The sequence below is a fragment of the Sapajus apella genome, unplaced genomic scaffold, assembly GCF_009761245.1.
Source record: "Sapajus apella isolate SASKATOON/1434 unplaced genomic scaffold, GSC_monkey_1.0 scaffold4, whole genome shotgun sequence".
Classification (NCBI taxonomy): domain Eukaryota; kingdom Metazoa; phylum Chordata; class Mammalia; order Primates; family Cebidae; genus Sapajus; species Sapajus apella.
The window spans coordinates 35,946,762-35,972,874 of record NW_022436944.1 but is presented as its reverse complement, the minus strand read 5'-3'; the positions used below and the strand labels follow the sequence as shown (position 1 = coordinate 35,972,874).

Below are 26,113 nucleotides of genomic sequence, written 5' to 3'. Positions count from 1 at the left end.
CTAGTCAAGACTCAGATGCTTCTGATGGACTTAGATAAATTGAAAAGCAATCTTGAAGCACATTTTTTTGTTGATATTCATATATTTAAATATTTTGAAAGTGATATGAAATACTCTTCCACATGAGAATTTCTGAAATAGGCATGAATCCTGTGATGTTCTTTGACCATCATGCCAAATAAAGGCTTTGATGAAATTCTAAGATGTATAAATATAAGTTCATATGATATATATTGTTATAATTGTAATAATAAATATGTATGTAATATATAAAATACATCATAATGCAGCTTTTATATATTAATCTTGTCTTTATTATTCTGTTCTTATGCTAAAGCCCTTCTTTCTGATTTTGTTTGTTTGCAGCATGTGCAATTGCTATACCGGCTGACTTAGTATTCCTCATTGAGGAATTTAGCAGGGTTAGGCAACCCAATTTCCAACAAGTTGTCAATTTCCTAAAGACCATTGTCAGTTCTCTAAGCATTCTTCCTGATGCTGTGAGATTTGGCTTGGTCTTCTACAGCGAGGAATCACGACTTGAATTTTCGCTGGATACATTTCGTAATCCAGCTGAAATCTTGGAGCATTTGGACAAATTAACCTACCGTGAAAGAAGAGGAAGGACGAAGACTGGTGCTGCATTAGATTTCCTGAGGAATGAGGTTTTCATTCCGGAGAAGGGTAGCCGGTCCAGCCACGGCGTGCAGCAGATAGCTGTGGTCATCACGGAAAATGTCTCCCAAGACAGTATCTTTGGACCTGCTTCTCGCCTCCGAAGAGCAGGGGTCACCATCTATGCAGTGGGCACCCAGGATGTCTCAGAGAGTAAGGACCTGGAGAAGATGGCATCATATCCTCCTTGGAAGCATTCAGTCCCCCTGGAATCCTTTTTGCAGCTCTCCATAGTAGGAAGCAAGCTTACGAACCAGCTCTGCCCTGAGATTGTGCACCGTCAAGTTTCTGTTAGTGGGACGAGCTATCCCGTACAGGAAGGTAGGAGAGTCTTTTCCAAATTTGATATTTTTAAACAAAAAACCTTTCTTAAGTTTTTTAGTTGCTCCATGTACCTATATCCTCTATCCTCCAACAAAGAAAAGATTTTGAAGTCAATTCATTAAAAAAACAGGAACAGAAATGTATAAAAACTTTATCTTGATGCCAAACAATGCAGGAGACTAGAAGTAAAAAGGCAATATTTCTAGCACCTCCTATCTTATCCTTCATCCCTTTAAAAATATATACAAATTTTACTTTTTTTTTTAAAGATAGGATCTTGCTCTTTCAGCCCGACTGGAGTGCAGTGGAGCAATTACAGCTCACCGTAACCTTGAACTCAAGAGATCCTCATGCCTCACCCTCCTAAGTAGCTTGGACTGCAGGGATGCACCCCCATACTCAGCTAATTTTAAGATATTTTGCAGAGCCAGGGTCTCATTATGTTGCTCAGGCTGGTCTCCAACTTCTGTCCTCAAGCGATCCATCCTCTTGGCCTCATAAAGCTGTGAAATTATGGGTGTGAGCCACCATGCCTCGCCCCCTTCTGTTTTAACAGTTTGATGAAGATATTTACAGTAGAAGCCCTAAGAAACCAAATTTGGCTTGATCAAATCTTAAGTCATTTAAGCAGACAACTACTTTAAAAACGATACAAACATACTTGAATTTTAAAAATTTTATTTATTTTTTCCTCAGAAACTATTGTTTCTCACATACTTGAAATAAAAAAAAATTAACTTAATACATATAAATGAATGTTAATTTGCCAATCTTTTGGTATAGGGCCAAAGCTTCTTTGAGTATGAGCCCTGCTGATTGGATTTCATGTATTTTTTTAAATAGACAGTCCAATATTATGTTATATATAATTTCCAGTTTCAGTTTCCTTAAAGGGGAAAGACTTTTGAAACAATTCAAAACAGAAACAGAAATAACTATTGATTTTTATAATTTTAAAAATGAAATCTTTTGTAATGCTATCTAGTACACTGGCAAATTTTTTAAAAACAACTTTCTTTTATTGAGTCTTTTTGAAGCAGTTAACCTGGTTTTCATAGATGCAATAAACCTCTTTTAGTTATGCTCATATCCTATTGATTTGCATGTATTTGATTAATTATGTAATTATAACAACAAAACTGCCGTAAACAAGCTAGGAACAAACCTGCCTTCATCTTGTTAAGCTTATTCTTCCAATGGGTGAAGTGGAACTTCAGGTTCTCAATGTTTTATAGGAGCATCACTCATGCTTTACAGAGGAAAGGAGAACATTAGTTTACCTGGTAAGTTACTAAAGTAGAGTTTGGTCAGGAGAGTTCCTACTACATATGCAGTTTTTTAAAAAAACATACACACCAGAAAAAACATAGTGGTTAAGTATATGCACTTTGGCCTAGATTTGCCACTTTCTCGCTGTTATGAAAATCTTTGTGTCTGTCTTCTTATCTATTTTTGTCTACCCATGCTAGTATTTCTTAGATTCAAATTAGAATCACAGATTTAAATTAGAATCGTTGAAATGTATGTAATTGAGGTAAAAATTCAAGGCTGTGATTATGTCTTCAAGGGAAAAATCACTGAGCTTTGTTTCTCGTTAAACAAATACTGAGTGATCTGGTAATTTCTTGATTACTTGCGCTGAGGCCTGGATTTGAAATATCTAAATAAATTCCTATCCTTCTCTTTGACCTATATTTTTAGTTCCTTTCTCTGTTCCGGAAATGAGAAACAAAATTGTTGAATATGAGTTTCATTTCCATGTGTGCTCCTTGCCTATATTCTGTAGATGAGAAGGAGGGAAGAGGAGCCCCGCTAGTTCACAGTATGAAGAGCTGAGAGTTGGTTTCTCTTTGAGACTGCAGAGAAGCTAAAAAGAAACTTGCAATCAGAAAAAGTAGCCCAAAGTCTAGAAGGGTGGGGGAAGGGGGTAGCCTAGAGGTAAATAGAAGCTATGATAATTTTACCAGAATTTTGTCTTGGCTGATCACAATGATCATAATATCTACTATTTATTGGTCATTTGTCATATGTCAGATACTCTGCCAAGCATTTTATGTATATAATTGATGTGAATGCTCAGCAGCCTCCATACTGTAAGAAATATTCCCTTTCTCTTTTCCCCCAATATCTCCTTCTGCTAAGACTGACAAGAATGTGCAGTGCAGGCAATATTTAGAGCCGTCAGCTCCTCTTGATAATCCAAGGGCCCTGGACTATGGTGAAGCCTCCTTGGGCGGCTCCTGTAGTGAAGCCTCCTTGGGCTGGCTGCAGAGATGCCCTTTCCTGCACAGTGGTCCTTTTCTCTGATGCCAGACAGCCATCTACGTATCAGCAGTGGATGCTGGGTTCCAGCAAAGTTTGGGTTTTTGCCTTATTTTACCATAATCTGTCCTCTACTCTCCAGAATTTAGCAAATACTTACTGTGGGGTAAATGACTCCTTTCTCTACTTGTTCTAAGCTACACTCCTTTCCAATGCATGCCCCTCTAGGGTAGCACTGCCGGATGAAATATAGGACACTCAATTACATTTGAATTTCGTTCATATAAACAACAAGTTTTTTTGTAGTATAAGTATGCCCCATATATTGCATGGACCCAGGCCCTCCCACATGAAGACCTGAGCAGGGGAGCCCAATTCCTACCTCAGACCACTTCCCTTTCAGCCAAGAAAATTAAAAGACTCTTCATGGGGTCAAGGGGATCCAGAGATTAATAACTCAAGCCTGGCCTGCCCTTATTGTGCCCTTGTTGAGAGGGAGTGGAGAAAAGTTTTTTTTTTGAATCTGCTTGATGACAAAAATAAAACACCAGGTACTCTTAACCCTACATCTCTAATGCTGAACTCTGCTGTGTTTACATGATATTACTGTCTCTACAATAAGCTTATTGAGTAGGTGTCAACATCCTCATTTGATGGATCAGGAAACTGAGATGCAAGGAGGCCAAGCATGCTAGCAACCAAGGAGACAGGATTAAATGTAGAGCCACTTGCCCTGGGGGCTAGCTTTAACATAAGGTGACTCATTTAATTCAGACTCTTTTTAAAAAGAATTTCTTCTAAAAAGAAAAAAAAGCAGGATACATATACAGAATGTGCAGGTTTGTTACATAGGTATATATGTGCCATGGTGGTTTGCTGCACCTATTGACCTGTTCTCTAAGTTCCCTCCCTTCACCCCTGACCCCTCAACAGGCCCTGGTGTGTGTAGTCCCCCTCTTTGGGCCCGTGTGTTCTCAATGTTCAACTCCCACTTATAAGTGAGAACATGTGGTGTTTGGTTTTCTGTTCTGGCGTTAGTTTGCTGAGGATGATGGCTTCCAGCTTCATCCATGTCCCTGCAAAGGACATGAACTCATCCTTTTTTGTGGCTGCGTAGTATTCTATAGTATATATGTGCCACATTTTCTTTATCTATTCTATCACTAATGGGCATTTGGGTTGGTGTAATGTCATTGTTATTGGAAATAGTATTGCAGTAAACATACATGTTCATGTGTCTTCATAGTAGAATGATTTATATTCCTTTGGGTATATACCCAGTAATGGGATTGCTGGGTCAAATGATATTTCTGGCTCTAGATCCTTGAGGAATCGCCATACTGTCTTCCACAATGGCTGAACCCATTTACATTTCCACCAACAGTGTAAAAGCATTCCTGTTTCTTTATAGCCTTGGCAGCATCTGTTGTTTCCTAATTCAGGCTCATTTAATAGAGAATGTTTTAAATTAATTTAAGTCAAATTATTAAATTAAATTACATTTCAGGATGCACATGCTTTTGCCCATGTACTTAAAAAATACAACTTGGATGGGAGACAGGAATAACAGAATCTGAGACAGTTCATAGCTTCAAATGTGCTCTGATATTACTTTCATTTCCTTAACTTCCCTATTTGAGAAATATCAAGTTATATTTACTTTATGTCTTAAGAGGGGTTCATCAGAAACAGACTCTGAGACAATGATTTGGATGCAAATTATTTATCTGGGTGGTGATCCCAGGGGATACTGATAGGAGAGTGGAGACTTAAGCACCAATGCGGGGTGAGGAGTAACCTACAGGTTATTGCTACAGGCAACTGGGGACTCGGAAGCCATGCAGGACTTACCTCAGAGTGGTTCTATGCAAAGAACAAGGGAGCTGGGGTCTTTATCCACAAACCTCTGCCAATTATTGCTTGGTGGCTGCTTCTAGACTGACTCTCAGGCGTTCTAGTCTTCCCAGTGTGCTGGCTGATCATGCTGTTGGCCAAAGAGTACACGTAGGCAGAGTCACAGGTGCTGTCAAGGGAACAGAGAGTACTGAGGGAATATGGGTGGAGACTGGGATCAACGCTCTGGTTCTTTACCATCTCAGACTGTGTTATGATGGGTTCTTGCTTCTTTCTGCCACCTAGGTTGTACGCACATCCAAAAGGCAGATATTTACTTCCTTATTGATGGGTCTGGCAGCATCAATCCAGAAGCTTTTCTTGACATGAAAGTGTTCATGAATGAAGTGATAAAGATGTTCCAGATTGGGCCTGACAGAGTACAGTTTGGAGTCATTCAGTACTCAGATGAAATTAAAAGTAAATTCGTCCTCAGCCAGTATCCCACTGTGGCAGAGCTGAAGGTAGCCATTGACAACATCCAGCAGGGGGGAGGTGGTACCACAACCGGTGAGGCCTTGAACTACATGACTCAAGTGTTTGCAGACACTGCCCGAATCAATGTCGCTCGATATCTTATAGTCATCACTGACGGTAAATCTTCAGACCCGGTGGCTGATGCTGCAGAAGGATTGAGGGCAAGTGGAATTATCATTTATGCCATTGGAGTAAGAGAAGCTAACATCGATGAGCTTAAGGAAATAGCTAAAGACAAGATTTTTTTTGTGTATGAGTTTGATTTACTGAAGGACATACAAAAAGAAGTGGTACGGGACATCTGCTCCTCAGAGGGTAAGACTTTTTCTTCTTCAATCTCCTTTCCCGCCTCTCTGAGAATATGTACCTGATCTATTTAAATGAGCTTCATTCTTTTACCCCTCTTTCACCCCAACACAGGGTCTCACGGTATTGTCCAGGCTGGTCTTGAACTCCTGGGCTCAAGCAATCCTCCTGCCTCGGCCTCCCAATAGTGCTAGGATTACAAGTGTGAGCCACTGTGCCCAGCCAGCTTCATTCTTTAATCATGGATTCACTGGTTGGCAACTTAGTATTGAACATTCAAAATGACCATAACCTAGAATGAAGCGAGATGGTCAAGTTTTATATATTTATCATACAGCTGTGTCTTATTTTGAGACTACTCCGTATTGTAGAGCAACTCTACTGGGTTGCAGAATATTTGCTTCATTGGATTCCTCTTCCACCTCTTTCTAAAACGTTTTCATGTTGTATATATGCCATTCCAGACTGTCCCTTTGAGCTTGTAATTAATTGGCTTCAGATTATTTTTTTTTCCAGATTCCTAATGAATGTTCTATTCTGCTTCCTTTTTCCCCAGCCTGTAAGAATAGTAAAGCTGACATTGTCTTCCTGATAGATGGTTCAGAATCTATCTCCCCAGAAGACTTTGAAAGGATGAAAATATTTGTGGAGAGTATGGTGAACCAATCTAATATTGGTGCTGATGGAATTCAAATTGGCCTTTTGCAGTTCAGCTCAACACCACAGGAAGAATTCAGGCTCAACCAATACTCCTCGAAGGTGGACATTTATAATGCCATCTTTGATGTTCAGCAGATGCGTGATGGCACCCGCACTGGGAAAGCTCTGAATTTCACTCTGCCTTTTTTTGACAGTTCAAAAGGAGGGAGACCCAGTGTTCAACAATATCTGATTGTGATCACCGATGGGGTTGCCCAGGATAATGTAATTATACCAGCCAAAGCCCTCAGGGACAAAAACATAATTATTTTTGCCATTGGGGTGGGAGAAGCCAAAAAATCGCAGCTTTTGGAGATCACTAATGATGAGGACAAAGTGTACTATGATGTAGATTTTGAGGTCCTGCAGAACCTGGAGAAGGAAATTCTTTCTAAGGTCTGTGATCCACAAGGTGAGTGACAGAGAATTGTTATTTGATCCACAAGCTCATCGTAGGTATTAGGGATCCTATTGGCTTTCTTTTTTTTTTTTTTTGGGACGGAGTTTCGCTCTTGTTACCCAGGCTGGAGTGCAATGGCGCGATCTCGGCTCACCGCAACCTCCACCTCCTGGGTTCAGGCAATTCTCCTGCCTCAGCCTCCTGAGTAGCTGGGATTACAGGCACGAGCCACCATGCCCAGCTAATGTTTTGTACTTTTAGTAGAGATGGGGTTTCACCATGTTGACCAGGATGGTCTTGATCTCTTGACCTCGTGATTCACCCGCCTCAGCCTCCCAAAGTGCTAGGATTACAGGCTTGAGCCACTGCGCCCGGCCTGGCTTTCTTAATAAAGTAAAAATCTGATCCTTCTAACTAGTCAAGGAGGGGAGCAGGAGATCACCCTGTAGGGCCTGAACTCCTGACGCTGTTGTTTACCTTCCCCTGGGGATTCTTTTAATCATTCCCATGGTTGTCACCACTTTGGCTTCTGAAGGCCTGAAACTTCTTAAAACTCTGTCTCTAGGAAATCCTCACACTCCTTTTATTCCTTGTAGCATAGACAAAACCAGATTGGAATGTGTAAACACAACTTGCTGAAGGTTTGGCCATGTCAAGAGGGAAACAGAAGCAGGGAGAATAATGTCAGTTAGACAGTTTCTCTTTTGAAATAGAATATAGTGTTTTCTCTATGAGACTCTGTACAGGGATATGTCTGCTTTGTTGCCAATCTTCCATACGGCCAATGTCATCCTTAATACCATTCCGTCTTCTCAAGTCTTTATCCAAAGCAGCAAGGCCCAAAGGCAGGGGTTGTTCCTTTTGACGGTCTGAGTCCACTTTTCTTCCTTAAGACTTGCTTTTCAGCGGGTGATTGAAGACCTCCCAAACTTAAATACATTTGAATCATCTAGGGATCTTGTTAGAATGCAGATTCTGAATTCAGCAGATCAGCATGGTGCATTTCTAACAAGCTCCCAGGTGATGCAGATTTTGCAGGTCCTCATCATACTTTGAGTTGTAGGATAGTATAGTCTACTACAATGAAGCATCATAAAGCACAGTATAGTGAAATAGCAATATGTATGGTATGGTATATTACAGGATAGCACAGAATGTGATAGAATGGTGTAATGTCGTATAATATAGCATAGTATGTAATCATATCAAAGAACATATAATAGAACTGATAAGGCTCAAAATTCCTTCAAGTGATCATGTGCATATAGGAGATCATTTTGTTATTATGTTCCTAAATAGATGTGCATTTAATTGGATCTAGAAGGGTTTTTTTTTTTTTTTTTGTAGTTTTAGGCTGAAAAGAAGAGGCTACTCATCTCTATGCACTTACTTAACTGTGTGCCTCTTGATGAGGTCCCGCCACGCCTTCTGCTGGGAGGCAGAATATGGGCTTTTGACATTTACAGAGCACTTTCTCATCCTTTATTTTATTTGATTTCTCACAGCAAGTCTGAGATAAAAAGCAGTATTTTAAGAAAAATCATCTTATCAGGTTGGATGTTTTTACCTATAAGTAATAGAAAACTCAACTCAAGTAAGAAGGACACGTTTTATTCCATCTAACTGGCACTCTAAAGGCAGAGCAGGCTCTAGGTGGGGCACAATCAACATTCTTACTTGTTTTTTTCCATTATGTATGTAGCACTGTTTTTTTCCTTTTTTTTTTTTTTTACTCAAGATTGAATGCAAAGCACTATTTCTAATGCGTTAGATGGCATACATTCATCTAATGTTCACATCAAACCCATGTGAAGCAGATGCTATCATTATGATACCCAATTTCCAGATGAAAAATAAAAAACAAGCAGGGAGAGGTTAAGAAACATGGATGGGAAGTAATAGAGGCAGGGTTTGAATTCCCCAGCAGTTGGGTGCCCAAAGTCCAACCACTAAGCATTATGTATGCCTATGAAGCCTCTCTGTGAGAAGCCAGGCCTTACTTGGGCCAAGCTGTTTGTTTGTTTGTTGATTTTGTTTTGTTTCTAAATTTTAAGACAGGATCTCACTCTGTCACCCAGGCTGCAGTGCAGTGGCATGTTTACGGCTCACTGCAGTCTTAACCTCCCATGCTCAAGCCATCCTCTCACCTCTAGCTGGGACCACAAGCAAGTGGACACCAGCTAGTTTTTAAATTTTATGTAGAGACAGAGTCTCCCAGTGTTATAAAGGCTGGTCTTGAACTCCTAGACTCAAACAATCCTTCCTCCTTGCCTTCCCAAAGTGTTGGGATTACAGGTTAGGGCCACCGTGACTGGCCCGGGCCAGGTCTTATTTTGGAAACAGAGGCTTAATTTTGGAGGACTAGGATGAGAACCCTGCATCCCACCAAAACATTTGAAGCCCAATTTTCTAGGACATTAAATTATTATCTTTGCTTATATTGACTAAAGAATATAACTACTTTGCAGCAGTCTAGCCAAATTTGAAAATCATCTGACAAGAATATACATGTATAATTATTTTTAAAAGAAACATGAATTATGGTATGTCCTACATTAAGTAGTTCAGATTTTTTAGGCATCAAAGTCCTATTTTTTGTCTATATGCGGGTGGGTATTACACTGGGGGAGAAGAAGAGATATAGGATTCCAGCTTCTCTTTTCAGTTTATTTTGCCCCATATAGTAAGTTAGGATTTATGTTTATCTTCAACTTTCTTTAACTTTTTTGATGAAATTAGCTAGACACTTTAATAAGGGCTAGACTCTAATTAATTACAGAACTTGAGAATCATAAAGCTGAAAAAGACCTTAGAGATTACCTGGCAAGATTTATTCCTCTCCAATAACAGGGAAATAAATTGCTTGTTGCATTTGTCAATTGTAGAAAAGAGCCAGCTGGAAATGTTCCTGGTGAAAATGTGAATCAGAAATGTTGGAATAATATGCCATACTACAAAAAGGAAATTCCATTTTTTCTAAGATTAGGTCCAATATAGAAATGGGATTTACATTTGTGAAAGCTCATTTTTATAACTTTGAATTACACATTAAAAAAAAAAAAAAAAACCAAAAAAAAAAAAAAACCAAGGTATTTTACATGAAAGGAGGAGAGGAAGGCATTTTCTGTCTTGGCAATTCCAGGAATATATCTTAGCAGCTAGCATGGACTTTGATATTTAGGGGATTGAACGCTTACGGGCTCAGCTCTGATCTCAGGTTTTTGGGAAACTTTAAGTTGCTGTCCTTGACCTTTTTCACTAGTGAACGATCCACTACATACTTATTTTCCCTCAAATTGTTCCTCCCCATCTGCAGTTTTGTTTTTGCAGATTCCGATACAGGTATACAGATTCTGTTGGAGACACAGATCCTTATATCATCACATACTCTAGTGTGTAATGGTCTAAGGAGAAAATGTCTGCATTTTCTGGACTGCCTTGGACAGTCCTAAGTTCTACTTGTTGCGCAGAAGTAATTAATAGGTACTCTTTCATGGTTGTTACATTTTAATTCGTTCAACCAGATTCTAACCCAGATGTGTCTCTGACCATCAACTTTTGGTCCTCAGTGTAATTTTGTGCATGATCTTATTATACACTGGTAAGTGTATAGTTATAGCCTGAAATATTAATGGGCCTTTAAATTCCAGAGAAAACCTTCCTAAGAGGGCTTAAATATTTTTAGGCAGAAAAAAACAAAATTGGGAGTGACTTTTTTTCCTGACATTTTCTAATATGCTCCCATGCTGCTGAAACAAGGTATAGGCATGGGTGGTGAATGAGGAAAAACACTTTCAGGAAAGAAGGAAATAGTTCCAGTTATTGCTGAAAGAGACTCAAGGCTCATTTATATTTCCTTCTTCATTGATTTGTCAAACATTTAATGAACATCTGTATTAGGCAATTGGAAAATTAGATGGCATAGTCCCTACTATTGAGGAGTCCTTGTTTAGTAGTGAAGAATGTCAAGTAAAGTAACAATGGACATGCCAGGGCATTTAATAACTTAATGTGAGGAAGTGGGGACAAAAACCAGAGGGTGCTTGAAGAGTGGGGTAGGGTGGAGCGGGGTGGGGTGAGGTGGGCCCTTGACTACTACTTGAAGGACCAGACTGGGGTGAGAAGATGGGAAAATACAGTTTAGGTGAATGGAATAGGATCTACAGAGACATAAAGATATGAAACAGTATGTATGGTATCAGTTAGCTTTTTCTGTGTGACAAACAATCCCAAAACTTAAACTACCATTATTTAGCTTATACTTCCATGGGTTGGCTGGGGGTTTGTCTTTTAGGACTAGCTTGGCTATATCTTCTGGGCTCAGTTATACACCTGTAGATGACTAATTTTATTTTCTTCACCTTCAAAGGATGCGACCTGGATTTGTCTGTAGGAATTGATATCTCAACTCCTTCAAAGCAAGTTCAGCAGAAGCTTCAAGGTTTACTGCCAGAGCTGATGCAACAGTTGGCTTTGCTTTCTAACATCAGCTGCATTTCCAATCAGATCAACCCAAGATTCCGCTACTTGGTTCCTGGCCCAAATGGCCAACTTATCTTTGACTCTGGCTTTGAAAAATACAGTTATGAGATCATCCAGAAGTTCTTGGTTCATCAGGCTGCCAAGAATAGCTATATGGATGTGAACTTTTTGCAGTCCTTGGGAGATAATGCTATTCATCTCTCTTCTGCTCAAGTGAAGGTAATAAATGCTGAGAACTCTTGCTATGGAGCCATCAGGTAGAGTAGAATGGATAAGGCTTTGTGATTGAGGCCAACTAAATTGTTCTTCATTGGAGATCTTGCATAGAGGAAAACCATACTGTTACCTAATCAGAACCAGCAAGAGATGTGTTTTCATTCAACAACAAGTATTTTTTAAGCAATAGAGGTTCTATGCTGAATAATGCTAATAGGAATATAAGAATAAAGTCCCTGCTCTCAAGCTGCCCACAGTTGAGTGATTCATATTCTTCCATAACATAAATTCATTTCAAAGACACCTTGGATGGTGTTTTAAGATCCCTTAGCTTTTTATGGTCACTCATTACCATTTAAAGTAGGGTTGCTATTTTCCAGCCAGCATCTTGAACTGTCTTTAGTGACAGCTATTTAGTATAGCTCACTCCCAAGCCTGTTCCTCCATTCTGCTCTCTCTGAACTATATACTCACAAAAGTCCACAGAGATGGAAAGAGCTTATGTGATGTTTATTAAAAAACGACATCCCCAAACTTCATAACTTACATTTAACTTTTCCTTTAGTCATGCATCCAATGGATATATTTTTTGACTAGTATCGTCCATGTTTCATTTTTTATTCATGTTTTAAATTAAAACTTTCTTATGAGCAAGTAAATACATTTCAATTGTAGATGATGCATTACAAAGTATAAGAGAAGATAGCAATAACCATCCCCCACATCCCCTCCCCTCCACCCCTGTCCACACTGCACGCACCACATGTGCACACACAGCACTCTGCTAATATTTTGGTATTTTTTGTTGATAAGGATAAATATTGTAAGCATTTTTGGAAGGCATTTTTAAATAAGTTCAGAAGATTCAAATCCTCTTTTTTTTTTTTCCCAGGGAGATGGGGAGGTTGAAATAAAGATGAATGTGTAATAAAAGAATAAGTAAAAAGAAACAGGGCGAAAGTCTGGGCATAACCAGAAAAACTCATTCCTGCATTTTAAAGAAATGTAAAATTTATAATATCCATGTTATGCGTGCCTTCTCTCCTTCCCCTCTGTTTCCTCGCTTCTTCCTCCCTCCTTCCCTTTTTTCCTTCCCTTCCCTCCTCTTTCCCTTCTTCCCCCCTTTCCCTTTTCCTCTGGTGCTCTCTCTCTTATTACCTTCTTTTTCTCCTCTTTCCCCACTCTCCCTCCTTCCTACCTCTCTTTTCTCCATCCCTCCCTCTCTGGCTCGGCCACCACACTTTCTCATAAAAAACAGGTCCTTTTAGTATTTACGGATGGACTGGATGATGATTTAAAGAGACTGAAGAAAACATCGGAGTTTCTCCACAGCAGAGGTAAGGGCATGGGGTTGCCCAGTGTGGGCCTCCCTCCTCTCCCTGGAGCTGAGGCACTCAGCTCTCCAGATGGCACTGGACTCTATGAAGCTTCCTACGTGCTCACCTAGTGTGTGGAGCTCAGTGTGCTTGATGCTGACACCTGGTCTCCTTCTTTGTATGAGCCAGAGGATGTTTTGGGTCTGAGACTCCCTGCCTTCTTCAACAATGTCCCTGACACTGACCAGGAGTCTTCTGACTCAGACAGGACTAGCTTTTGAGGGTGGAAGGTTGAAGGTACACCTCCTACTTCAATGGTGGGAGGAACTGTTTCTTCTTTTTGGCCAGTCTGGGGTCCATATTTCATTTCCCCCTAAACTCTAAAATCAGTCTAAAGCTGGGCCCTGCTCTTTGCACTGTAATTCTCCCCTCTTCACTCTTCATTCTTCCTCCTCCATCTCCAAGGCCTCCTGCTGTTAGTCCATATGGCATCTTTGTGCAATTAGAGAGAGACATCCAATATGCTGGATGGATGCAAGGCTGTTCCTGGGCTCCTGGGTGGTGAGGGTATGCTGGCTAGATTTGGGCATGCATTTGCTCTCTCAGATGGGCATTCTTGTGCAGCACAACTTGTTCAACTGTACATGATGGCTCTCACCATTCCCACTTTGTACCATGTAAAGGCTCTAAAGCAATCTAAGGATGAACAACCAGCAACTTGACTTGCTGAAGTTCCTTTCACCATTTTTCCTCTTCAGCCGAGTATATTCAACATATTCTCCTGGGGTGATGTTTTCCATTGTTTAATCATGTGCTAGAATATTTTTTATGACACCTTGCTCCCATCTCAATTCACTGCATAGATTGTCACTGGAAGTTTAAATTGTTGCATGGTTTCTGGAAGGGATTTGGGGGTATGTAACGAGAGACTAAACTTTGCTTACAAGCTATGCTAAATCAGCAATTCCATTTCAAAGAATTTAGTTTTAAGGAATAATTAACAATTTGTACAAACTTTTAACCACACAATTGTCAAGCAGCTCGTTTACCATAGCAAAAAGCTTATTTGTGTGTGCGTGCCAAGAATTTGCTGTTCAAACTATTAACAGTAATATTTGTTTTGAAATTTGACAAACAAGGTGATTTCTAGTTGAATTTCCAAAATACCCTTGTTCATTTGTCTTTTGGCTTTGTGGACAAATCCAGATGATCTCTTAATGCCTGCATTGGTAAGATAGGCTAGATTATGCAGAAATAACAACCTCCAAGTCTCAATGACTTAAAATAACAAGAAGAGATTCATCTTATGTCTCCTGCTCACCACTCAAGAACTCAGGCTGAAAGAGATTCTGTCCCAACAGCTGTTTTTGTAATCACTGTGGCAAGGGAAAGGAAATGGGGCAAATTGTGTACTACTCTTAAAATTTATCCTGGGGATTAACACACGTCACTTCTGCTCACATTTAACTAGCTGGAGTGAGCCATACGGTCATTTGTAACTTTCATAAGATAGATATTTCACAGGTAGAGAATTGAGGCTCAATGAGTGTTTATATCCTGACTGAAGAAGTGCAGTCCTATCATGTGCCCTTAAGAAGGGAAATCAGAACATTTGTGAGCAGCCACAATGACTGCCACAATTCCTAAGTGTAAACCAAAAGTCAACTTCAGAGATAGGCTTAGAAGGATGTAGCTTAATACAATGAGGGCTGAAAACCATCTGTGAAATGACAAAATGAGGGCTATAGGAGAGCTATGAGAGTCCTTTGTGATTCTGCTTAACTTTCAACTGGTGGGATTGAAAGGTACGAGACCAATTCTTCAAGAAGGCATGCCACAAACTAGCTTTAACTGTACAAAATGCAAAATTTGAGGCTTGACAAGTGAAGGCTATGGGAATGGTGGGATAATGCATGAATATGTGGGGCTAAGACAAAGACAGACCATTCAAAAGACATGAAAGTAATCTCCCACCTGTTGAAATTGTGAAGGATTCTCTGGACTCCTAGTCATTGGCCTGGAAGGTGTCCATAAATTAGAAGAGCTCCAGGAGCTGGAATTTGGCAGAGGGTTTGCATATAAGCAACCTCTGAGCATCACACTGCAATCCCTCCCAAGCATCTTAATGAAGCAACTTGTAAGTACCTTTTAAAAACACCATTCTTTGCTAAGTTCTATTAATTAAAATAATTTTAAAACATTGAGAAAATTTTGTCTTCTTAGTGTGTAATGCGATATAGACCAACACAGATGAGAAAAATCACGTGTGATATGAATCTGTTTTTCAGGATACAGTTGTGGAAAGAACGTGCTGTGATATATATGCAAAGTGTTTTGGAGAAGATGGGTACAGAGGTGATTATGGGAGTCCTGGGAGGAAGGTAAGAATTTGTCAGATGTGAGTGGGGGAGGGAGAGAGAAGATATTTCAGTACCCGCTACATACCAGGCTCTGTGTTATGTATTTAACAGCATTTTCTAATTTTACCCCCCTAACAAACACTTTCAGGTAGATGTTATTTTACACATGTGAAATTGAGGCTCAGAGAAGTGACATCACTTTCCCAAAATGGCATCATTATAAAGATGCATTTGGGATTTAAGCTCCTATGTCTCCCTGACTCCAAGTCCCCCTGACTTCCACCATATTATGCTGCCTTCTTGTGCTCATTTGACAAATAATGTCACAAATTCTGCTGCTGCATGGAAGTTTTCACTTATCTTCTGGATTTCCCCTTGTCCAACATCTGCTTTCTTTACAGTAGTAAATGTCTCTTTCCCATCTAACAGTCCTTTCTACAGCATCAAACTGAGAAAAGATATGCATCTCCGTTAACTCTAGGTTAACCAATAGGAAAATTACTACTTAACACTTCTAAGGGAGAGTATCTTATTAGAAATGATCCTCAGATATTCAGGGCTGGCCAGGTTCCATTATCACAGGGATTGAAACTTTATGCTGAGGGTATAATCACAAACCCACGTGTAAGGTTGGGTCAAACCCATTGGCTTTGTGCCATCTTTTTACATGCTCTCTTTGGAAGATTTTCCACGAGCTTGTTGCAGTGAGCTCTTCAGGGCTTTGCAGACCAATCTTTTAAATTTAGAATAGTATAAAGTTTATAATTACTGTTTGAAAAATAAATTGCAATAGTGCCTTAGCATTAGATTTTCCCCTGTCATGTTGTTATTCACTATCAGACTGGAGAATCAGAAAATCAGGTTTGGGGAGCTTTTTGACATGTTTATTTGCAGCTTGTTTCTGTGCCGCTAAAGCCAAAGAAGGCAGTATTTTAAATTTTTGACTTCTCTGCTGTTTCTGTTTGATAGAATTCAGTAGATAGTCATAATGACTTTTATATCTTTGTTGATCACAAATAAAATATGCCTTCCAAGTCTGATTGACCAGCTTTCAGACCAAATAAACACATCTGACTACAACATGGCAAGCCAAAACTTTTTCAGAGGAAATGGTTTGTATGTTTCGGTGTGTAAGAAGTAAAAAACAAAACAAAACTGGACAGTTGAGCCAGACAGAAATAAATAGCCGTTTCTCGTGAGTCAGATGGGCAGGAAGACCTTTGCTTACTGATGTTTTGTAAAACAAGGTTGAAAGCCTCTTTAAGAGTAAGTTTTCCTTAAGCTTTTAGCTAGAAACTAGTCTTGGTTTGGATTTTTACGATAGAATGACTTAGAAGTTATTTTGGAAAATAAGAATAGTTTAAATGCTGACTATTAAGACAAACCAGTATGCATGTTTTTACTGTCACATTGGCCAAGAATATCTGTTTCTATACATCTCTGCACATCGGGCCTGACAGTAAATTCTCCATAAAATGTCAACTCAGTGAGACAAGGGTATATATTAGTAACAATTTTTATTTCCCATAGATTTGAGAAATAAGGACTTGAGAGGTCAAATTATTTATTTTGACTTCTTGTCTTCTCAGGGAGAGAAGGGTTTTGATGGATTACCTGGTCATCCTGGTGAAGAAGGCAGATCTGTAAGTACTGAATATTATTTCTTCACTTTGAAAGAACATGGCAAAATGGATCAAATATTAGCAATATTTAATTGCACCTAAGTCATGAAAGTTTTTTCTCATCTATGCCATTTAAAGTGGATCTAAAATATCTATATGAAATAGACACTTTTTATAATAAATGTCAGGCTGATCTGCTTTTTTAAAGGTATAGTTTCTAGAAGGTATTGATGCAATATGGCTGTTTTATTTTTTAATCAGTGAATTTGAACTAACTGAAAATGTGGTCTGTGTCTAGTGTGCATGGATATCAAAGTAGTTGTTAATCATGAGCTAAATTGCAGATAATTTGTTACTGTTAAGAAGCTATCCATGGTTGTAAATGGTTAACAAAATAATTGAAGAGAATCTAAGACTGTTCTTACTACAGGTCACTCAGATGCTTTCCTGTGTGGCTGAGAAGGTGGTGGAGTTATAGTTAAGCAACTGATGGCTTGCACGTAACTGTGGACACACCCCTGGGGATATGCTGGGCAAACAGAAGTTATCTATTAGTCATGTGACTGACTATGAAGAAAATGTGTATAATAGAGAGAATTGTGAGCTAGGGGACTGGGATGTGGGACCATCTTTATTACATGATATAAACGCCAGAAGGATTTTTACATCCCATGGTTTTCAGTTAATTTTGAATTATGAAAAACCACTTTGCCACCGGTGCTATTTTAAGGTTGATTCGTATATATATCGCTGGTCTTCAAACATTTTGGCCTAAGGATACTATTACATTCTCTCCCCCACCCCAACTTTATTGAGGTATAATAGACAACTAGAATTGTACAATTTAAGATGTACATTATAACAAGTTTGATATATACGTATACATTGTGAAATGATACCAGAGTCGTCAGTTAACACATCCATCACCTCATATAGTTACTATTATTTTTGTATGTGGCAAGAACATTTAACATCTACTCTTTTAGCAAATTTCAAGTATATCATATGGTAATGTTAACTGTAATTACCATCTTGTACATTAGAACTCCCAAACTTACTAATAACTGAAAGGTTGTACCTTTTAACTAAAATCTTTCCATTACTCACACCCCTCAACCTTTACACTCTTAAAGATTATTGGAAACCTTGAAGAGCTTTTGTTTATGTGGTTTCCATGTATTATTATTTAACATATTAGAAATTAGAACTAAGAATTTAAAAAATTATTCCTTATTTCAAAATAACAATAAATTCACTAAAGTTAACATTCATGACATATTTCTTTATGAAAAATAACTGTATTTTCCCAAACAAAAAAATATTAGCGAGAAAGTGGCATTTAAAAAATATATATTTTATTTCATTTTAGGTTTTGGGGTACGTGTGAAGAACGTGCAAGATTGTTGCATAGGTACATACATGGCAATATGGTTTGCTGCCTTCCCCCCCATCACCTATATCTGGCATTTCTCCCCATGTTATCCCTCCCCAACTCCCCACACCCAGCTGTCCCTCCCCTAGCTCCCCCCAACAGACCCCAGTGTGTGATGCTCCCTTCCCTGTGTCCATGTGTTCTCATTGTTCAACTCCCGCCTATGAGTGAGAACATGTGGTGTTTGATTTTCTGTTCTTGTGTCAGTTTGCTGAGAATGATGGTTTCCAGGTTCATTCATGTCCCTACAAAGGACACGAACTCATCATTTTTTATGGCTGCATAGTATTCCATGATGTATATGTGCCACATTTTCCCTGTCCAGTCTATCATGTTTAGCATATTTAGCTTATTAGAAGGGAGCTGGATTTCCATATCTGTCTTTATATTCAGTCTCTTGTGATGTCACTTGCCATGTGACCTCTTAATAACTTTACTACATACTTGGGAGAGAATAAGAGTGAAAAAAAAAAAAGACATTTTTAGTGTAATTGGAAAGATAATTTTAACTTTGTGATGCTCCCAAAAGGGTGTTGAAAACACAAGGGGCCCTTTGACCACGCTTTCTTAACCGCTGGTATCTGTGTTGTCATTGCTCCACTTAGAGTGGCACATTCTTTTATTATTCTGAACATTTAGGCTCTTAGAAAATCAGCAGAAATCAGAGGAAAATGTAGCTGCTGAGACCCATGTAAGCTCATCCATTTCTTTGATTATGTTTACAAGAGAATTGCTCAACTTTTCTATTTATTTTTCCACAGTAAGCAAAGTCTTAGGTGTTAGAAATACATTTAGGAATGTGATTGATGAATTTTTGGTATTTATTTATTTAGAAATAATGAAAATATTCCTTCCCATTTTTATTATGTTTTAAAATGTCCTTTAAGTGTTACTTTATTTTTTCTGCTGGGTCTGTGTTACAATGAGTCCAGTCAACATTAGGAGAATGATGTTAGGTCCATCCCACTCATTGGGACCATTGACTCTGATTTCAGGCAAAGAGGATAAACCAAATTCTTGTCTGTCTAGAGTGAAAGACGGTTTTGTCCCACTTCTCTACGGTGCCAGCATTATGAAACCAAGATATGTTATAAAGACCCTTTTAGTACAGGGCTAGAAATATAATGCAAGTGACATTTGTAATTTTAAATTTTATAGTAGCTATCTTAAAGGAAAAAGAAACAGATGAAGTTAATTTTAATAATATAGTTTATTTATCTTAATATATCTAAAATAGCATCATTTCATTAGTACTTAATATAAAAATTAATGAGACTTCTTACTTCTTCTGTGCACTGTCCTCTAAATGTTACTTTACACTGAAGGCACATCTCAGTTTGAACCAGACACATTTCAAACGCTCAACAGCCCCTGTATTTGACAGAGCAGCTCTAGTAGATCTTAGTTTCTTTTTTCATGCATTTCTCACAAGAGAAGGTGACTTCACAGTGCGTTGTCCTCTGAATGTCTTTTAATGTTGTTGGCTTGAAAAGCTGGTCAGATTGGCCTACTCAACAGCAGAGACATCTCTGTGCAGATGTAGACCAGTTTCAGAATGGGGCCCATAAATTTGTATGCTCAATTTGAAAGTGTACAAGGACAAATAACTAAATCATTGTTCCAGTTCCTTGTAACTTACAGTTCCACTACCCCCCACAACCCTCACAACTTAGTGGTGTAAAATAATCATTTTATTATATTCACAGACTCTGTGGGTGGGGATACTGAACCCTTTTCTCCACCCCTGGGATCTCGGCTGGGTTGACTAGACTATCTGGGCTCTAGAAGCAGGAGCTGGAGGACCCACTGCCACTTCCATCACATGTCTGCTGCTCTGGCATCTTAGCTGGAACAAGGACAGGTGGAGCTGGAACTGATAGGCGGCACTCCAGCAGGGAGGGTTGGTCCTCAGAATGAGTGCTCCAACAGACCAAGGCTGAAGCTGCAAGGCCTCTGACCCAGCCTCAGAAGTCAGGCAGTAACATGGCTTTCTCATGGTGTTGGTTGCAAGCCAGTCATTAAGTCCAGACCAGATTCAAGAGGAGGGGAATTAGACTCCTCCCCAGCACGGAGGAGGGGCGTGGTCACAGAGCATGTGGAATGGGAGATGTTGTCTGGCTTTGGAAAATGCAGTCTGTCAGACTCACACATTCTATTTACTTTAAAAGTATATCTATATGAGTGGGTGGTTTAAATAATAACTTATGCATTGGTTACACAGCAAAGGCTTACTTGTAGAACAAAGTCAGACTATCTAAGGTCACAAAAAATATTTACGTAACTTTGTAGTAACAAAAACATCTAACATTTGTTGACAGATTTATATATGCCAGACACAGGGGTAAACATTCTTTGTTTCCTCATATATCTATCTATACACACAAACACATATGTATGTTATTATTATTATTTCCATTTGTCATAAAATAGCCAAGCATCTCAAAATCTTTTAGTGCTGTTAGTCTTTCCATTAAATCATGGATGTTATGTATAGCCTTAAGCAACTACTGTGAGTAGATGAGAGACCAATTTTTAAACATTACAGAGCTTAATATTTGAATTAGAAATACAATAAACTGTTTTTTTTTCTCCAAACCATTTAACATATCGGCTCACATAAAAAATACAGTTCTCATTTCCTCTTGTGAACATCCTAAAAATGTTTTTGGCCAATTAGAATGTATAAACTTTTAGGGATGTAGGTAAGATAGGTAAATGTCTATTTTGATATAAATAGAATATTTATATCTTTAATTTAGTTATATGTAAGCAGTTTAGTCTTTCATTAGGTGTAATTATGTATAACATTAGAACAACTGCTTTTCTCTCTCTTATATTTTATCAAATTATTTTATTAAAATTTTTTCCCATGTAGTTTCTATATCAATTTCTTTATTATTACTGGAGCTGCTTTTTGGAAAATTTTTACTTAGTTTTCTATAGCATATTAAAAGTCTTATTTGCATGGCATTCAATATTTGCAGTTGTAAGGCCTCACCCCAAAATATAGTAAATAAATTTCTGTTAGATTTCTTCATCTCCTTTTTTTAAAACTGACCTGGAGGGTGACCTCTGTAACATTCCATAAATATCTCATATTGATGCTGATTATGTGCCAGTACTATGCTGTTCAAAGTAAAGTAATGGAGAGAGTACTCTGAAATATGAGAAATTGTGAAGGTTTTGTGGGGTCTGTAATTTAAGACTGCTCTTTTTTTTTTCTTGTGGACTAATTTTGGGAAAACATAATTATGTGTATACAGCAACTGAAATTTTAGAAACTAGGGATAGAAGTCACAAGAGTGGGTTTATTTATTTTTCTTCACAATGTTCTTTTTAATTAATTGTGGTAAAATACATATAACAGAAGATTTATCACCTTAACAATTTAGTTAATTGGTATTAAGTACATTTACATTGTTGTGTAACCATCACCATCATCTCCATCACTTAACAGTTCAGTGGTATTAAATACATTTACATTGTGTAACCATCGCCATCATCCATCTCCAGAAATCTTTTCATTTTGTCAGTGTAAAACTCTGTATACATCAGACAATCACTCCCTCTTCCTCCAGTCTCTGTTGCCACCATTCTATTTTCTGTCTTTGTGAATTTGACTACTTTAGGTACCTCGGGTAAGTGGAATCATATCATGCTTGTATTTTTGTGACTGGCTTACTTTACTTTGCAAATGTGTTCAAGATTCATTCATGTTATAGCATATGTCAGAATGTCTTTCCTTTTTTAGGCTGCATATATTCAATTGTATTAACATACCTATATAAGATACGCCACATTTTGTTTATCCATTCACCGCTGATAGACACTGGGGTTGCTTCTGCCTTTTGGCTGTTGTGAATAATGCTACTATAAACATGGGTGTACCAAAATCTCTTCCAGACCTTGCTTTTAATTCTTTTGGGTATATACCCAGAAGTAGAATTCCTGGATACTATGATAATGCTATTTTTAATTTTCAGAGGAGCTGCCATACTGTTTTCCACAGCAGCTATACCATTTTGCATTCCCACCAACAGAACACAAAGGTTCCCATTTCTCCACATTCTCTACATCTTTGTCAACACTTGTTCTTTTCTGTTGTTGTTATTTTTTAATAGTAGCCATGCTGAGTGGGTTAATTTTAGTTTTGCTAAAAAGTAAATTTTTCCTTGATGTCCCTGTTTTGTATATATCAACTATTTTCTAATACATACAATGACCACAATTAATAGCACTATACAGTGCAATATAGTACAGTAGATACGTTAGGATTGCGTTTTCCAGATGAAGCTTGAACACCACACACTGAAGCTAAAAATACAGATACACTAGGAAGAAGGGAGGAAAACAGACATTTATTTAGCATCTACTGTGTGTGAAAGTGGAAACTTAGAGAGAGTAAGTGACTTGTTAAGGTTGGAGAGGGTTGGAGGTGTGTCCAAAACTGTCTGGCTGATACCAGATGTCTGTCTGTGCTTTTCTCATTATCTGTTGCTATCTGAGTATAAAACACCTCATTTGTTCAATCCATAAACTTTGTGAAGTATTTCCAATACAGCATCTCATACACTCAATATAACAATCCTACAAGATGACTAGAGTCAGTATTATCTAGATCACATTTACAAATGGTGAAAATTGTGATTCACGGCGTTATGTGCTTTTGTCTAAGCTCTCAAAACAAGCTAGAAGCAGAACTAGGACTCAAATACATGCCCTTTCAGTCTAGATCCATAGCCTTCTCATCTTATCTTGTGCCTTTTTACTGTCCTGAACAGATTATGCAGTTATCAACCTAATTAAGTCAAAGTTAGTTGTTACAAATGTAGACTGTCTTTTGATTAAAGTTCATGTGATGTGCAGTACTTTCTAATTAATATTTAATCGACTTGGCAAAAGGCATATCTACCATTCCCTTCCTTATCTAATACCTAGATGAAAAGGTTATATTCATTAATTTAATTCAGTAAGTCATTCTTCAAATCCTGGATGAATGTCTATTAGATCAGATGCTGTGTTTGGGGCTACAAATGCAGCGATAAAGAAATGAGACATTGTCTTTGTCTCCATGAAGCTCACAATGTAGAAGGAGATTCTGATGTGTATAACCACATTTCACTATAATATATGCTAATTTGTATCCTCCAAATACTACAAGGAAACTGAAGGGATAATTGGGTGGGGTCAACAGAAAAAGCTTCTCAGGAGAGGAGGTGACAAAGGACCTATACCTTAGGAGTGGGTAGGAATTCACCTAGAAGAGAAAGGATCAAATAATGATTTATTCCTTGAGGGACCACAATGAAACTTCTGTCCAATGTCAGCTGACTGAAGAAAATGTTCAGACAGACCTTTTGTTTTATTTAATTCTGAAGTTTTGCCCACACGGCTTAACTGAATTGATTTAAAAAATGCAGATGGATTGGAGTTGTGTGGGTTGGAGTCATCTCTATGAGCAGTTGATGGATTAACAATGTGAGTGCCTTGCATGTGACCTGAGCAGTCTTTGAGGTTGTAAAAGCAACTGTAAAGACCAAGTCATATTTTGGTCATTTTGAAGGTCCTTATTGCTGCCTTGAATTAGCTGGTGGTAACAGAGACAGTTGCTTGAATGCATTCATGTGTCTTCTTCTTCCACAGGGAGAACGAGGCCTCCGGGGTCTCCCTGGACTCCGAGGTGAGGAAGGATGCCCTGGTATGAGGGGACCTAAGGTGAGTGAGACCTTGAGCTGTGGGATTCTTTCTCTTTCTTGGCTTCATCTCTTGAGTTTGAGGAAAATCGTAATTCTTCAACGTAACTATGAAGTCTTAGCTACTCCTCAGATTAAAAGTTTCCCAGAAGTAAAGTCTGAGACAAAGAATCAATTGCAAGTATTTTACTGGGAGATCATGCTAGTAAGCAATAGTAGGGAAGTAAGGAAGTGAGATAAGGAGGAAAGAGGCCTGAAAATGGAACATTATCAATCAGATCACCACTGTAGGTAGATGGAGCGTAATCCTGCTGAAGAACTCTGGCAGCCAGAGTTGAACATGCATCTGAATATACCCCAGTTAAGGGGTGAGGGAGCTCGGGTGTTTATACACCAAATCCCATCAGGAATTAGTTGAGGGCGACTTCCAGGAGGTATTAGTTCCTAGCAGTTTTGACCTGTCTTGCATGTGGGTAGAGCAGGCCCTGGTCCCTGAAAAAACCCTCAGAAAAGAGTGACAGATGCTGGTGGTTGAAGTAGGATAGATAACACTAAAGTTTTTTTTTTTTTTCTTTTTTTAATTTTAAGTTCTGGAGTACATGTGCAGGATGTGCAGGTTTGTTGCATAGGTAAACATGTGCCATGGTGGTTTGCTGCACCTAACAACTCATCTGCTAGGTATTAAGCACAGCATGCATTAGTTATTTTTCCTGATGCTCTCCCTCCCCCACCCCACCCCTCGACAGGCCCCAGTGTGTGTTGTTCCCCTCCCTGGGTCCATGTGAGAACACTAAAGTTTTAAAGGCTGAAGGGATACAGGTGCACCTTTTCAGGTGGCTACATTAAATGTCCCTCACCTGTCCAGGATTGGAGAATCTCCCTTAATAAAGTTAAAAAAAATTATACAATCTAAGCATCCTGAAGAGAATTTTCCTAACCACAGTGACCGTGTTCTGTATACCTATCAAATTACTCTTCCAATGAATTTGTCCTGTCGTTCCTCGAAGCCCTCTCATGCTTACTGGCCAATGTATTCTCACTTTTGTTTGAAAAATTCATTTTAATAACAGGCAGGTCACTGTTGTTCTCTTTGATTCCCACTATGTGAGGAGTTGCAAAATGCAATTTTCTCCAAGTTCCAGGCAAAGGAGGGTGATAGTAATCAGGGCGCTGCAATGCCCACCGTATTTGCCAGACACGGCATCTTCATTTCTATTTAATATCATAGTTGCATTTCCTTCAAACCAGGGAGCATATGGTTTCCTAAATAAAACAAGGGCTTAACAATCTCATTCAAGCTCAATTCTTGTGATCTCTTTTTAACTTTAGGGAGCAAGAGGATTTTCAGGAGAGAAGGTAGGTAATCTCGTTTACTCTTCTTAAACTGGATAGCTGTTTCTTTGGGAAATACAATACTTATTTCAATCACATTTCTTTGCCTGAGTGAGGTGAGACTTCAGACTTTCAGGCAAGGGAATTTGTCAGATGATATTACTAGTCAAACTTCCATGCTAATGAGTGATTACTTGTAAGACATATATTTCAGGTTTAAGGTAGTGACATATTATTGTTTTCAAGCCTTGCTGACTCTGTATAAAAATTGGGCCACCGTATTCATCACATGGTGGTCTAGAAGTGTTGGTCCTGAAGCCAGGGTGTGGTGGGGAGGGTCTGGTTAAGGTGAACGTCAAATGGAAGAGGAGTGCTGGGGCGAGGTTGTTAGGAAAGGAGTGGGCACAGGAAGGGAATGATTTGCATTCAGATTCAGAACCATAGTATCCACTTGCTGATTCGTTCACTCAAAAAGTATTTATTAGGTACCCACCCTGTTCCCCACATTATCCTAGGGAGTGGTTACAAAATGATGAACAAGGCAGACAAGGGCTCATGGAGCTTCCTTATTTATATTTTCTGGTACCACCGATTAACCTCCTGTGGCCTGTGGCAAGTATGCTG

General features: G+C 38.7%; 1 protein-coding gene across 4 annotated transcripts in view; it reads left to right on the top strand.

The window, feature by feature from the left end:
- The window catches only part of LOC116542211 (collagen alpha-4(VI) chain-like), a 115,706-nt gene that overhangs the window by 34,961 nt on the left and 54,632 nt on the right, over nucleotides 1-26,113 (top strand). For all 4 annotated transcript variants that reach the window (XM_032267026.1, XM_032267031.1, XM_032267037.1 and 1 more), the window contains 10 exons: nucleotides 367-996; nucleotides 5,401-5,946; nucleotides 6,494-7,048; nucleotides 11,406-11,737; nucleotides 12,993-13,071; nucleotides 15,042-15,187; nucleotides 15,339-15,431; nucleotides 17,000-17,053; nucleotides 24,108-24,179; nucleotides 25,487-25,513. In XM_032267026.1, the coding sequence (XP_032122917.1) occupies nucleotides 367-996; nucleotides 5,401-5,946; nucleotides 6,494-7,048; nucleotides 11,406-11,737; nucleotides 12,993-13,071; nucleotides 15,042-15,187; nucleotides 15,339-15,431; nucleotides 17,000-17,053; nucleotides 24,108-24,179; nucleotides 25,487-25,513 (2,534 nt within the window). The remainder of the gene's footprint in view (nucleotides 1-366; nucleotides 997-5,400; nucleotides 5,947-6,493; nucleotides 7,049-11,405; nucleotides 11,738-12,992; nucleotides 13,072-15,041; nucleotides 15,188-15,338; nucleotides 15,432-16,999; nucleotides 17,054-24,107; nucleotides 24,180-25,486; nucleotides 25,514-26,113) is intronic.